The sequence below is a fragment of the Crocuta crocuta genome, unplaced genomic scaffold, assembly GCF_008692635.1.
Source record: "Crocuta crocuta isolate KB4526 unplaced genomic scaffold, BGI_CrCroc_1.0 scaffold278, whole genome shotgun sequence".
Classification (NCBI taxonomy): domain Eukaryota; kingdom Metazoa; phylum Chordata; class Mammalia; order Carnivora; family Hyaenidae; genus Crocuta; species Crocuta crocuta.
The window spans coordinates 1,339,605-1,354,339 of NW_027532173.1; the positions used below are offsets into that span (position 1 = coordinate 1,339,605).

The 14,735-nt window shown below is 39.4% G+C and overlaps 1 protein-coding gene across 2 annotated transcripts in view; it reads left to right on the plus strand.

Annotated features, from left to right (window-relative positions):
• The window catches only part of CUNH11orf65 (chromosome unknown C11orf65 homolog), a 36,098-nt gene that overhangs the window by 16,451 nt on the left and 4,912 nt on the right, over window positions 1-14,735 (plus strand). For both annotated transcript variants that reach the window (XM_077777439.1, XM_077777440.1), the window contains one exon: window positions 8,666-8,836. In XM_077777439.1, coding sequence (XP_077633565.1) covers window positions 8,666-8,836 — 171 coding nt within the window. The remainder of the gene's footprint in view (window positions 1-8,665; window positions 8,837-14,735) is intronic.

Below are 14,735 nucleotides of genomic sequence, written 5' to 3' on the forward strand. Positions count from 1 at the left end.
ACACAAAAACTTCAGTTTCCCAAATCATACAAAATTCACAATGTTGCCATATAGCAGTCAATTACCAGGCAAAGAAACAGGAAAATAGATCCCATCTTAGAAGAAAAATTAATTAGTAGTAACAGACCCACCAAAATATCTTTTGAAAATGAAGGTGAAAGAAAAACTCTTCAGGCAGATGAAAGCTGCATTCTCTTACCATGAGCAGACCAGCACTACAAGAAAGTTTTCTGGCAGGAAGAAAATGGTTCTAGGTAGAAATCTGGATCCATGAAGAACACCAAAAGTGGTAATTATGTAAGTAAATATAAATGATTTTATTCTTACTGTTTAAATCTCTTTAAAAGGTAATTAACTATTGAACTGTACACTTAAAAATAGATAAGATGATAAACTTTATGTTACGTGGTTTTTACTACAGTTTTTAAAAGATAGGTATTAAAGTTGTAAAGGAATGAATTAATATTGATATTACCAATCAAATTCTTTTTAAAGTTTTATATATATAAAGNTACTCCTTTTCCCTTATATTGAAAATCTTCATTTCAAACAGAATATAATTGCTTATTTTCCTGACATTACAGTTAAATTGTTCCAAAGAAACCAATATAATATCAATATATGTGATGCAATTCATCACTGAATAAAGTTTTAAAAATTGTAAGTTTTTAAAGTTTTTTTTACTACTTAAAGCAGAAACACTGACATTATATTGTGAAATTTATAAACTTAGAACAGTGCAAAAGTGAAAAGTATGACAATGATGCCACAGAGGTTGGAAGAGGTGAGATGGAAGTGTACCGCTAGAAGGTCCATCGTCTACATCTGAAGTAGTATAATATTGCTTAAAGGTAGACTGTGGTTGTTAAAGATGTATATTACAAACCCCAAAGCAACCATAAAATCAACAAGAGCAAGAACAAAGATGTAAATATAAGAATGAAATGGTGGAAATAAAAGAGCATCATAAAAAACAATCAGTCCAAAAGAAGGGTGAACGAAGAGGGAACAAAAGAACAGAGAGGACAAATAGAAAGCAAATAGTGTGATAAAGACTAAAAGCAATCATATCATTGATAATTTTAAATATAAGTGGTCTGAGCACCCCAAATAAAGGCAGAAGTTGACAGATTGGATTAGAAAACCATATATAAGGACATAACAGTCCTAAATACTGCGTTACCTAATAACAGAGGTTTGAAATACATGAAACAAAAACCAATAGTACCAAAAGGAGAAATAGGCAAATCCAAAATCATAATCAGAGATTTCAAAGCCCTTTGATAGAACAATGATTGATAGAACAGTGGATGGTAACTTAGTAAGGCTAGAGAAGGCTTGAGCAGAACTATCAACCAACTTGACATAATTGCCATCTATAGAGTACTGTCCCCAGTAAGCACACTGCACATTCTTTGCGAATGGCTGTGAAAATCCCACCAAGCTACATTATATTCCAGGTCATAAAACAAACAACCACAGATTTGAAAGAATTAAAATCATACAAAGGAAGTTATCTGATCACAATAGAATTTAAAAAAGTGATTAAAAACAGAAAAATGAATTAAAAGCAATTAAAATAATTTAAAAAATTAAAAAATTAAAAACAGTAATAGCACATAATTTTCTGGAAAAGGTCTAACTTTTTAGATATTAAACAGCATACCTCTGCATAATCCATGTGTGGAGGAAGAAGTCATAAGGGAAATTTGAAAATATTTTTGATTTAACGAAAATGAAAAAACAACATAAAAATTGGAGGATGCAGCTAATGCAGTACTTAGAGAGAATTTATAGCATTAAATACTTAGATTTAAAAAGAAAGATCTCAGGACACCTGGGTGGTACAGTCGGTTAAGCATCTAACTTTGGGTCAGGTCATGATCTCATGGTTCACAGGTTCAAGCCCTGCATCAGGCTCTGTGCTGACAGCTCAGAGCCTGGAGCCTGCTTCAGATTCTGTGCCTCCCTCTCTCTCTGCCCCTCCCCTCCTCGTGCTCTGTCTCTCTTTCAAAAATAAATAAATATTTAAAAAGAAATATCTCAAATCAGTGATCTAAGAACATAAGAACCAGTTAAAGAAGAGCAAATTAAACCCCAAGCAGTAGAAGGAAATGCTAACAGTAGAAATCAGTAATATTGCAAACAGAAAGCCATCAGCAAAAATAAAGTAAATCAAAACTTGTTTCCTTTGAAAAGAGCAATACAATTTGTAAACCTCTAAATAAAATTTTAAAAAGAGAAATAACACATGTAATTCAGAAACATCGGAAATAAAAACCAGGATATTACTACCACTAGGGTGAGGGCATGCGTGGGAAAGAAGCGGAACCCTGAGACCTGGGATGGGGACATGTGGGCAGTCATAGACGAGGCTGGGAACCTTGAACCTCAGACTCTCCTGTTGGTGGAGGAAGTCCTTCCTCCCTGTTTTGAGGGAATCAGGCCTTTCCATAAAAGCTTTTCAGTGGGTGCGCCCGACATAGTTGCTGCACGTGCTTGTGCTGATTCTTAGGATTCTCTGTAATGGTCGCTCACTGCCTCCAGCCCATGGTGACAGTTATATCTCAGAACAGCCCAGAGAGGCACAAAGCCTTCTCCAGGAGGAGATGGCTTATAAATCAAAAGACTTACAAGAACTTACCAACCTCTATTAATGGGAGCCTTGGAGATGTGTGTGAGAGTGGATTTTAAGGTTGCTAGGTCAGAAATTGGTTGGATTGAATTTATTGATAATGACTACAGTCACCCAGAATTGTGAATTTCATGTGTTGCTCGAGTACCCAGAAATGATGGTAATTACATAGTCTGTTTGGTTGGCTAATCAGAGCCTGAAATCAGCCAAAGCCCTACTATTACAAAAATGCCTTAACTTCTCTGGTAAACTGTAGAAGAAGGATTTCTGAAGGCTCAGGGGAATGTATATATATTTTTTCTTTTATGTGCAATCCGCTCAGCTATTCACTAGCTGTAACCCCAGGAGGCCCTAGAAAATGCAGTTTTCATCAAGTGATTAATACATGAGGGAGGCAGCAGGTATTTTTTATCTTACTGTTTTAGAGATAGCTCATGCACGTGCAAGCAGGGGAGAAGGCCAGAGGGAGAGAATCTCAGGCAGATTCCACGCTCAGCACGGAGCCTGACACAGCGCTTGATCCCACGACCCTAGGATCATGACCCGAGCCAAAACTGAGTCATCTACTCAACTAACTGAGCCACCCAGGCGCCCCAACGGGGAGCAGCAGAGTTCTTGATGAACTCTGTGGTGGCTGTTTTTACAGATGAGATGACAGTGAGTGGTGGCATTGGTTTCTTTAGCTCACTGGAATAGTGGAATTTTGAAGTGGGAGAGGCCAGGTGGTGACACATGTTGCAGCTAAGTTCCTTTAATGCAGCAAATCAACACAGCCCCTCAGCTCTTGGTACGCTGCAATTGACCTGACCAGTGTTCTTTCCCATCCCAACTAGTAAACGAAAAGAGAAGCAGTTGGCATTTGCGTGGAAGGAAGAGGACGTGCCTTTCCATCCTACTGTCAGCGCTGTGTCAGCCCTCCTGCTATTTTTCCTCGGGGCTTGCACATGTCCGTCCCCACAGACCGTCATGCCTGTCCCTTACATTGGCGAACTTACACTAATCAGATGCATTGGGCAGAAAATAACTTCCCAGATGACTTAGGGGGACAGATGCACACCAGAAGGAGAGAGATACATTTTGCAACATGTTAAGGGTTTGCCACATCGCTAAAGCTTACGGACATTTTGGGATATCCTTTCTAAAGTGAGAGACAAATTGCGGTGCCTTGTACTGTCCACCTTGAAGGCACACAGCACTTAGAGGGGCTCCCTGGATTTAGGGGGTGAAATATGCCACATTGGGGCATGCTGCTCCTACCTGTTTTGGGGGCAACCTGATGAGGCTCCGGGGCTCCAGTGGGACATGGTGTTCTTACAGACGTGGTGGCAGGTCCATGGTGTGGTCATGTTGCCCTACCACTTGGCCTTGATGGCCAAGCAGGCCTACCAGAATTGGAAATGTGTGTGCCAGAGTGTGAACTTGTGTGTGGAGTCTCTCAAGAGTTGTAACGAGAGGATCTCAGCACAGAGGGTTTAGGAGAAAGGTAGTGCCCTGCTCTGCCAACAGCTATGTTACATATGAGGATCCGTTCTGGTTCTGCTACTGGGCCCTGGTAGAGACTTGGATGCTTGGCAGTAGGATTCCAGGTGCTCTGTGATTATGAACTGACCTGGCCATTATCTAATCCAATGAACCATAAAACTGAGAGTGAACAGCGCCATCTCCATACACAGTAGACGCGGGATGGATAAGAACGGCTCTGAGAATGTCCAAGGGCTCTGGTAAGCTGTATGCTCGGGTCCCTTCACCCTGCTTAGGCTTCGTTGGCTCTGCATCATCCCCATGCCCTTGGCTTCAGAGGGAGTCCCCTGTGACCCACTAATAGACTATAATAGGTCTCATTCCCATGGACCTTTACAGGATTCTGGCAACATCCACATATGGACAGTCACTAGGTTACAACCCCTCAGTAGGCCCAGAAAATGGCCAAAGGGTATCCTCTCAGTGAGCACAGCCAGGTTTCTACTTCACGTAGGAAGGGGAACTAGCTTGAGACTGAGATCTTATTGACTGTGCGCAGCAACTAGTAGCTTCTCAGATGATTGGGTACTTGGAATTAAATTGAAAAAGTAGTGATTGAGTTAGGGGACAAGCTTCCTGAGAATGGGCATAGAGTAAACTTGTGTCCATGTGAGTGCCCTCTGAAGGGCTTATGAGGCAGAAAGCTCTCAGTATTCAGATGGACAGAATGACCCAACCTTCGGATGTCAGTGTTTTCACCTGGCCACCTCAGTGGTTGCTCCCTGGAGCCAGGTACAGAGTGGCCATGGGTATCGGGATGGAGACTACAGATGACTCTTAAACATGGTCTTTTCCTCATGGAGGCTGTTCTGGCTCTGTCGTCAGAGCTAGGTGTACAGCAGAGGCCGCTGCTTTGCCTCCAGCAGTGGGATGTGCTGGCTGCCTGGCGGCAGGCAGATGCTCTTGGACCCTTCCCGTGGAGAGACGGAGTCCCTTTGTAGTCACAGCAAGAAACAGATATTCTGGATGTGGATATTCTTTCTCTACGTTACTTCTGTCACCAATACCATTTATAACAGAAGTCTTATCCATCATCATCTTATTCTGTACAACATTGCCTCTAACCAGGGAGCCCATTTGCAGCAAAAGAAGCATGATGATAGGTTGAGAACAACAAAATACACTCACCATATGTGCCATCGCTTAGAAGCAGCTGTCTCTGACAGAACAGCAGCATGATTTGCCGGCCATCAGGCCCAGCACCAGCAGTGACACCTGGTAATAAGTCGCTGCACATGAATACTAATCTGTTTTATCTCTTTTTTTCTTTCCTCTGTTTATTTACTCTCGAAACAGTCCTCATCCATAACTGAGCTCTGTTTTTCTAATTACATGGACATTTCCATCTCAAAGTCAACAGATCTTATGCTGGTTTCTTATATTCCTCATCATCAAAGTTGTTTCTTTTCAGTATTCCTCTTGGCCTCAGTTTATGACCCTGTCATTTATTTACCCAATCGTCCAAGCCAGAAAAGTAGGGGGTTAGACTTGACTTCTTACCTTTCATAAGCCCCCATGTGTAATCTGTCATAAAGTCCCATTAATTCCTCCTCCAAAGAACCTCCCAAAACTGGCATTTTTCTCCCTCCCCGTGGCAGCTTCTCATTGTTCTCCCTCCTGCATCTGCAGAGTCCTTCTGATTGGTCTCTTCGTCTCTAATCTTCTCCCCATCTCTGCATAAACACTGAAGTGATATTTCCAAAACACAGATCACCTCCTTATGAGACATGCCAGGGGCTCACCCTTACCTACATCCCACATGATGCTCCCTCTCCCTAGGTTGCTCTTCTCCGGCTCAGTTACATGGCAACAAGATCCATCTTTTGATACTTGGCTCGCGTATCTCGTTTTCAAGCCTTCCCTGACTTACCTAGGCACAGGCACTTTTTTGGGGGTGTCCACATAGGTGTCTTACGTACTCAGTTGTCACACTTTTGCACATCTCTGTTTATTTGCCACCTCCACTGGACATAGTAGATGCTTAATGAATATGTGTTGCTTGTTGAATGAGCAAGTGAGTGAGTGAATCCTTATAACTGGATGTTGTAGTTTCCTTTTTGTAAGGTTGCAGTAGGTGAAGAAGAAATGTTCATGGGATTGAGCCCTGCGTTGGGCTCTATGCTGACAGCATGGAGCCTGCTTGGAATTCTCTCTCTCCCTCTCTCTCTGTCCCTCCACACTGGTGCATGTGCACTCTCTCTCTTTCCCTCCCTCCCACTCTCTCTCTCAAAATAAATAAATATTAAAAAAAAAAACACCCACTTCAATTCTTACTAGGTCTTCCGCATTTTAACTTCTTCCCCTGTTGGTATATTCAGAAAAACATTTTTATGTTTTTCCTTTTAACTTTTTTTTTTTACATTTATTTCTTACAGAGAGACAGTGTGAGCAGGGGAGGGTCAGAGAGAGGGAGATACAGAATTGGAAACAGGCTCCAGGCTCTGAGCAGCTGTCAGCACAGAGCCTGACACAGGGCTCGAACCCACAAACCGCGAGATCATGACCTGAGCTGAAGTCGGATGCTTAACCAACTGAGCCACTCAGGCGCCCCCACTCTCTTTAACTTTTCTATCATAGAAAGAATAGGAGAACATTTTAAAATGGACATATTGCAACATTACCTATAAAGCCAAAGTTTATATTGTTTTTGTTTTAAATACCACTCATTTATTTTAAGACAAGTTATGATTATTATAAGATAATCTTCTGGGGGCGCCTGGGTGGCTTAGTCGGTTAAGCGTCCGACTTNATTATAGCCTACTTAACTATAAATAGTGACTTATATTTGAAGAGTTTAAAACAATTAAATTATTGGAATGAGTATTATAATACTCTTTAAAACCAATCACCTTTCTATATATCCTTGGTGAGAGCAAAAATAGTAACTGAACTGTTGTAAATCACTGTTGTCAAAGGAAAAACAAATATCATCCAGGTTTCCAAATCTAATCTCAAGTGTACATTTGCAAAGGTAAAATGTGGAGGAACTCAACAAAAAATGCTCTCACTCTTAGCCTTCCAGAAGTTTCTGATTTCTAAATGCATTTTTGTTGTGACGTGAGCATTAGTTCATAAACCTGGACCATCCATTGGGTACCATCATTCATTCATTCATTCATTCATTCGGTACATACTTTTTTTTTTTTTTTGAGTGTCTGTTATGTTCAGGGAATTTGGGTAGAAGATGGCAGGTTTCACAAAGGAATCCCACCTCTGTACACAGTGCTTTGCAATTGGGGGTGGTAGAAAGATTGTGAATTCATACTTTCTTAGATTTGTGCTCATACTAACCAATATAAATCGAGAGGCATGTTCCTGCTTTTATGAAATTAGCTCTCGTGGGTCATTATCCCTTTAAAGTTTGAGAAAGCAGACACTTGATGAGGGCAGAGACATATCTTGTCACCTCGCTCTCCCCTGCCATCCAGGAATTGGTAAGCCTTCTTTACTGAATGCTTACAACGTGCCAGTCATCATTCCAAATGCTTGTATAGGGACTTACACGTCTACACCCCTCAAGAATGCTAAGGAGTGTTGGGATTACCACTTTAAAGTAATCTAAAGCCTAGGCTAGATTAATAACCTAATCTAAAGACTAGGTCATTTGGCAAAAGTCATAGAGCTGGTAAATCACAGAAGCAAGACTCAAAGCCATAGTTGGATGTCGGAGTCCTACCCAGCTCTAGGCTACCACCATGCCACTCCCTAATCAATGTGAATTAATAAATGAAAACAACTTCAGAGTGAGTTAACTTTAAAAATGGAATAAGATGTAGATCTTAAATGTAGATCTTAAAATGAAAAAAGCAAAGAAAAATGCTGTTTTGTAATATTCTTTGTGAGGAATGCTAACCTACGCACTTAGCTCACATTTTGTGGATGCATTCATTTATGTGCTCAGACTACCATAAGACAGAATGGTGCTGCCCAAGAAATCTGGGCTTGGAGTCATTCAGACACTGTCTCTGGCGTCTGTATTTACTATGTACATGATCTTGAACAATTTAAGTTCTCCAGCTCTCAATTTCCTCATTCATAAAATGGGAATAAAAATAGCTGTCGCAAATGGCTGTGTCTTTTTAAAGTGAATTAAACACGATAATGTATGAAAAGTACTTGACACAAAAAAAGACGTGACCATCTTGTCTTCCCTTCGCCTCTCCGTCCCTTCCTCTTCCCCGTTCCCCTCTCCTTTCCTCTTCTTACCCGCCATTAGCCACGTGACCTCATAAAAGTCAGTCAGCTCTTCCAGGACATAATTTCTCTCCTGTAAGACTAGAGGACTAGTTATTTGCTCTCCAAGATTCTTTGACTCTATAATTCTGATTCAGTTAATAACTTGGTTTTTCATTGTATCATAACAGCCCTGTGTACTGGTCTAAATGTATTTGAGTTAAGCAGGGTGAAAACTTGGTTTAAATACGTATATTTTTACATTTATATTAACTGCATCTACTAGAAATCACCTGTTTGACAAGGTTCATATCTTCCTTCCCTTCCCCCATTTAGGTACTACGCAGGAAACCTAGAGGCCAGGTCAACAAATCCTAAAACTCTAGGTTTAATTCACACAGCAACGAAAGGGCTAATGAGAGCTCTCGAAATCGGTGGAATCGATTCTGTGATGGAATGGGAGGTGGACGAAGTGCTGAACTGGACCAACGCACTCAACTTTGATGAGTAAATACGTGCTTCTTGTTTGGGGAGCAGGGCAGGCCTCGTGTATTTTTGTTTCCACTCCCATGTCAAATCTTGGGCCCACAAACATAATACTTATTTTTTTTTAAAAGAGTATTGTTTGTTTAGAATAAAGAAGAACTGAAGGATATAAAAAAGATGATGTGGGGCGCCTGGGTGGCTTAGTCGGTTAAGCGTCCGACTTTCGTTTAGGTCATGATCTCGCGGTTCGTGGGTTCGAGCCCCGCGTCGGGCTCTGTGCTGACTGCCAGCTCAGAGCCTGGGGCCTGTTTCAGTCTGTGACTCCCTCTCTCTCTGACCCTCTCCTGCTCACTCTGTCTCTCTCTCTCTCTCTCTCCTAGAAAAAAAAAAAAAAAAAGATGATGTAAAAGTAGAAAAAAATTAGACCAAAGTGTTCTTGTTTTAAATGTTTATTTTTGAGAGACAGAGACCGAGACAGATGGGGAGGTGCAGGGAGAGAGAGAGGAACAGAAGATCCAAAACAGCTTCTGCACTGTCAGCACAGAGCCTGATGCAGGTCTCGAATTCACAAACCATGAGATCATGACCTGAGCCAAAGTTGGACACTTAACCGACTAAGCCACCCAGGCGCTCCTAGGTGTTTGGTTTTTTTTTTCATTGAAGTGTAGTCAACTTACAATGTTATATGAGTTTTAGGTCTATAACATAGTGATTCACTAATTGTATATATAGCTCAGTGCTCACTGCATGAAGTGCAGTCCCCATCTGTCACCATATAGCTTTATTACAACGGTATTGACTGCATCCCTGATGCTGTACTTTTCCCCTCTGTGACTTCTTTATTTTGTAACTGGACATTTGTACCTCATGATCCCCTTGATCTGTTTCACCCATCCTGCCACTCACCTCCTAACCACCACCAATTCTATTTTCTGTTTGTTCATTTGTTTGGTTTCTTAGATACCATACAAAGTGAAATCTTATCGTACTTGTCTTTCTCTGTCTGACTTTTTTCACGTCAACATACCTTCTAGGTTCATCCATATTTTCATATATGTCAAGAGCTCATTTTATGGCTGAGTAATATTTCACTATGTGTGTGCCTGTGTGTGTGTGTGTGTGTGTGTATACACCACCTCTTTATCCATTCATCCATCAGTGGACACTTGGGTTGCCTCCATATTGTGGCTACTATAAATAATGCTGCAATAAACATACATATCTTTTCAAATTCACAGATTTTTTTCTTTTGGAAATACCCAGTAGTGAAAGTACTGGATCAAATGGTATTTCTCTTTTTAAGTTTTAGGGACATCCATACTGTTTTCCACAGTGGTGCACCAATTTACATTCCTATCAACAGTGCATGAAGATTTCCTTTTTTCCACATCCTCACCAACAGTTACTGTTTCTTGTCATTCTGATTCTAGCCACAAGTAGAAGGTGATACCTCATTGTGGTTTTAATTTGCATTTGGCTGATGATTAGTGATGTTGAACATCTTTTCATATGTTTGTTGGCCATCTGTATGTCTACTTTGAAAAAAAATGTTTATTCATGTGTCTTCTGCCCATTTTTAATTCTTGTTTTTTGTGTATTGAGGTGTATAAGCTCTTAATATATTTTGGATATTAATCCCTTATTGTATATTTCATCTGTAAATATCTCCCATTCAATAGGTTGCCTTTTTGTTTTGTTTACAGTTTACTTTGCTGTGTAAAAACTTTTTATTTTGGTGTAATCCCAGTAGTTTATTTTTGGTTTTGTTTTCGTTGCCTGAGGAGACATAGCTAGAAAAATGTTGCTAAGGCCAATATGGAGAAATAACTGCCTATTTTTTTTTCTAGGAGATTTGTAGTTTTAGGTCTCACATTTAGGTCTGTAAGCATTTTGAGGGTTTTTTTCTGTGCAGTTTGAAAAAGTGGCCCAGCTTCATTCTTTTGCATGTAGCTGTCCAGTTTTCCAAGCACTATTTATTGAAGAGAATATTGTATATTCTTTTTTCCTTTGCCATAGATTACTTAATCATATAAACATGAATTTATTTCTGGTTCCGTATCCCATACCATTGATTTATGTGTCTGTTTTTGTGCCAGTACCATCCTGTTTTAACTACTGTAGCTTTGTGTAGTGTATTTTGAAATCTCAGATTGTAATAGCTCCAGCTTTGTTCTTTCTCAAGATTGCTTTGGCTATTTGGGGTCTTTTGTGGTTCCATATGAATTGTAGGATTATATGTTCTAGTTCTGTGAATAATGCTGTTGGTATTTTGATAGGGATTGTATTAAATCTGTAGATTGCTTTGGGTGGTATGAACATTTTAACGACATTAATCTTCTAAAGTATGAACATGGTATATCTTTCCATGTGTGTTGTTTTCATTTTCTTTCATCTCTGTCTTACAGTTTTAAGAGTATGGGTCTTTCACCTCGTTGGTTAAGTTTATTCCTAGATATCTTTTTCTTTTTGGTACAATTATACATGGAATTCTTTTCCTAATTTCTCTTTCTGCTACTTCATTATTAGTGCCTAGAAATGCAACAGATTTTTGTATTATATTAATTTTGCATTCTGCAAATTTACGGATTCATTTATGAGTTCTAATAGGTTTTTGGTGGAGTCTTTCAGGTTTTCTATATGTATTATCATGTCAACTGCAAATAGTGACAATTTTACTTCTTCCTTACCGATTTAGATGCCTTTTATTTCTTGTTTGGTTGCTGCAGCTAGGACTTCCAGTACTGTGTTGAATAAAAGTGGTGAGAGTGGACATTCTTGCTTTGTTCCTGATTTTGGAAGAAAGACTCTCAGTTTTTCACCATTGTTAGCTATGGGTTTTTCATATTAGCTTTTATTATATTAAGGTATGTTCCCTCTAAACCCACTTGGTTGAGAGATTTTTTTTTTTAAATCATGAATGATGTTATATTTCGTCAAATGGTTTTTTCCATCTGTTGAGAGTATCATATGTTTTTTTCTCCTTCTTATTGTTAACATGATGTATCATATTGATTTACAACTACTGAACTACTCTTGTGCCCTAGACTAAATCCCACTTGATTGTGGTGAATTATCCTTTCAAAGTATTACCAAATTCAGTTTGTTAGTATTTTGTTGAGGATTTTTACATGTGTGTCATCAGGTAAATTAGCCCATTGTTATGTTTTGTATTTCTGTCATGTCTGACTGGTTTTGGTATCAGGGTAATGCTGGCCTCACAGAATGAATTTGGAAGTTTGCCTTTCTCATCTATTTTTTGGAACAGTTTGAGAAGAAGAATAGATTTAACTCTTCTTTAAATGTTTGGTAGAGGCACCTGGATGGCTCAGTAACTTAAGCATGCAACTTCAGCTCAGGTCATGATATGGTTTGTGGGTTCAAGCCCCGCATCTGGCTCTGTGCTGACAGCTCAGAGCTTGGCGCCTGCTTCAAATTCTGTGTCTCCCTCTCTCTTTGCCCCTCCCCTGCTTGCATTCTGTCTGTCTCTCTCTCAAAAATAAATATTAAAAAAATTTTTTTAATGTTTGGTAGAATTCACATGTAAAGCCATATAGTCATGGACTTTCGTTTGTTGGGAGTTGTTTGATTACCACTTCAATTTCATAACTAGTAATTGATGTGTTCAAATTTTTCTATTTCCTCCTCATTTAATTTTAGAACATCATATGTTTCTGGGAATTTATCCATTTCTTCCAGATTGTCCAATTTGTTGGAATATAATTTTACATAATATTCTCTTACAATCTTTTGTATTTCCGGTGTCTGCTGTAATTTCTGATTACATTTCTGATTTTATTCTCTTTTTTTCTTGATGAGTCTAAAGGTTTATCAATTTTGTTGATCTTTTCAAAGAACTACTTCTTGGTTTCCTTGATCCTTTCTATTTTTCTTTTAGTCTCTATGTTATTTAGTTCCTCTCTAATCTTGATTATTTTTTCCTTCTACTGGCTTTGGGCTTAGTTTGTTCTTTTTTTAGTTCCTTAGGTGTAAGGTTGGGTTGTTTGAGATTTTTCTTGTTTCTTGAGGTAGGCCTATATTATTATACACTTCTCTCTTAGAACTGCTTCTGCTGCATCCCACTGATTTTGGACTGTTGTGCTTCATTTTCATGTTTCCAAGTATTTTTTAATTTCCTCTGATTTCTTGGTTGACCCATTGGTTGTTTAGTAGTATGTTGTTAGGTTCCATGTGTTAGTGATTTTTCAAAGTTTTTTTTTTTTTTTTTAAATTATTTCTAGTTTCATACTGTTGTGGTCAGAAAAGATGCTTGATGGGGCACCTGGATGGCCCAGTCGTTTAAACATCTGACTTCGGCGCAGGTCATGATCTCACGGTTCATGGGTTCAAGCCCCATGTTGGGCTCTGTGCAGACAGACAGCTCCGAGCCTGGAGCCTGCTTCAGATTCTGTATCTCCCTCTTTCTCTGCCCTTCCCCCACTTGCACTTTGTCTCTCAAAAATAAATAAATGTTAAAAATTTTTAAAGAAAAAAAAAGATGCTTGATGTGATTTAAATCTTCTTAAATTTATTGAGACTTCTTTTCTGGCCTGACTTTGTAGCCTAACATGTGATCTGTCTTGGAGAATGCCCTTTGTGTATGCACTTGAAAAGAATACATATTCTGCATTTGCATGGAATTTTCCCTCTACATCTCTTAGGTTTGTCTGGTCTAACATGTTGTTCAGAGCCACTGTTTTCTTACTGATTTTCCGTCTGGGCACTCTGTCCATTGACATAGATGCCGTGTTAAAATCTCCTAGTATTAGTGTCTATTTCTCCCTTTCTGTCTGTTAACATTTGCTGGGTGCTTCTGTGTTGAGTGCAGAGATATTGACAATGGTTGTATCATCTTGTTGGATTGATCCCTTCATTGTTATGTAATGCCATTCTTTGTCTCTTGCTGCTGTCTTTGTTTTAAGGCTGTCTTATCTGATATAAATATTGCTACCCTTGCTTTTTTTCTCCTTCCATTCACATTATTCCATGCCTTCACATTCAGTCTATATGTGTCTTTAGTTTGAAGTGATTTCTTATCGGCAGCATATAGATGGGGTTTGTTTTTTAATCCATTTCCTCACCCTGTGCCTTTTGATGGGAGTACCTAGTCGATTTTCATTTAAAGTACTTATTGATAGGTAAGCACTTATTGCCATTTTGTTAATTTTTTTCTGGGTGTTTTTGTAGTTCTTTTCTGTTCCTTTCCTGATCTCTTGCTTTCTTCCCTTGTGTGGTTTGATGGCTTTCTTTAGTGCTGTGCTACAGTATTCTAACTTTTCCTATTGAGCCCTGGAAACAAAAGTTTCCCAGGAATCCAGCATGATTATTTGGAAATATTAACATTACTGAGCTCAAGCTACTGATTATCGCAGGCCAGAACAAACTTGCGAAGACCTTCCCCTACTAATGGCAGATGTTAGGTGTAAGTACCTTCCCCACAGTGTATTTATTGTCCACAGCATGCTCTGTGTTAGATCTTTGTAGGCATTTAGAGATTTGCAGCTGTCTTAATGACACCTTGTTTGTTGAGAATTTCAGAGTCTGACATTTTTCTCTTCAGGAAGATTGGTAGCCACTAAAACCTGTAGAGAGTTTTCAATAGTCAGACCATTAGAGTGACAGAAGTGTATTGAACATTGAAATCAAATGGTACAAGCCAGTTTCTCCCCAGATGGCTTGTGTGCTAGCCCCTGGTGTGACAGCTGGGCCCTCCGCTGGGAACAGTCATGTGCGTCTTCTGATGCACATTACAGCAGTACCACCTGAATACGTTATTGTTATTACTTTGAAGAATAGGCAAAGCCGACTTAACTCTTGGACTCCAGGACACTGATGAGTACTGTTGCCCTTCATGGTGTCCAGAGATATGTTGCCACAGGCACTTAGCATGTAAAACAACCCTTGCATTAGCATCCTTGCGTCA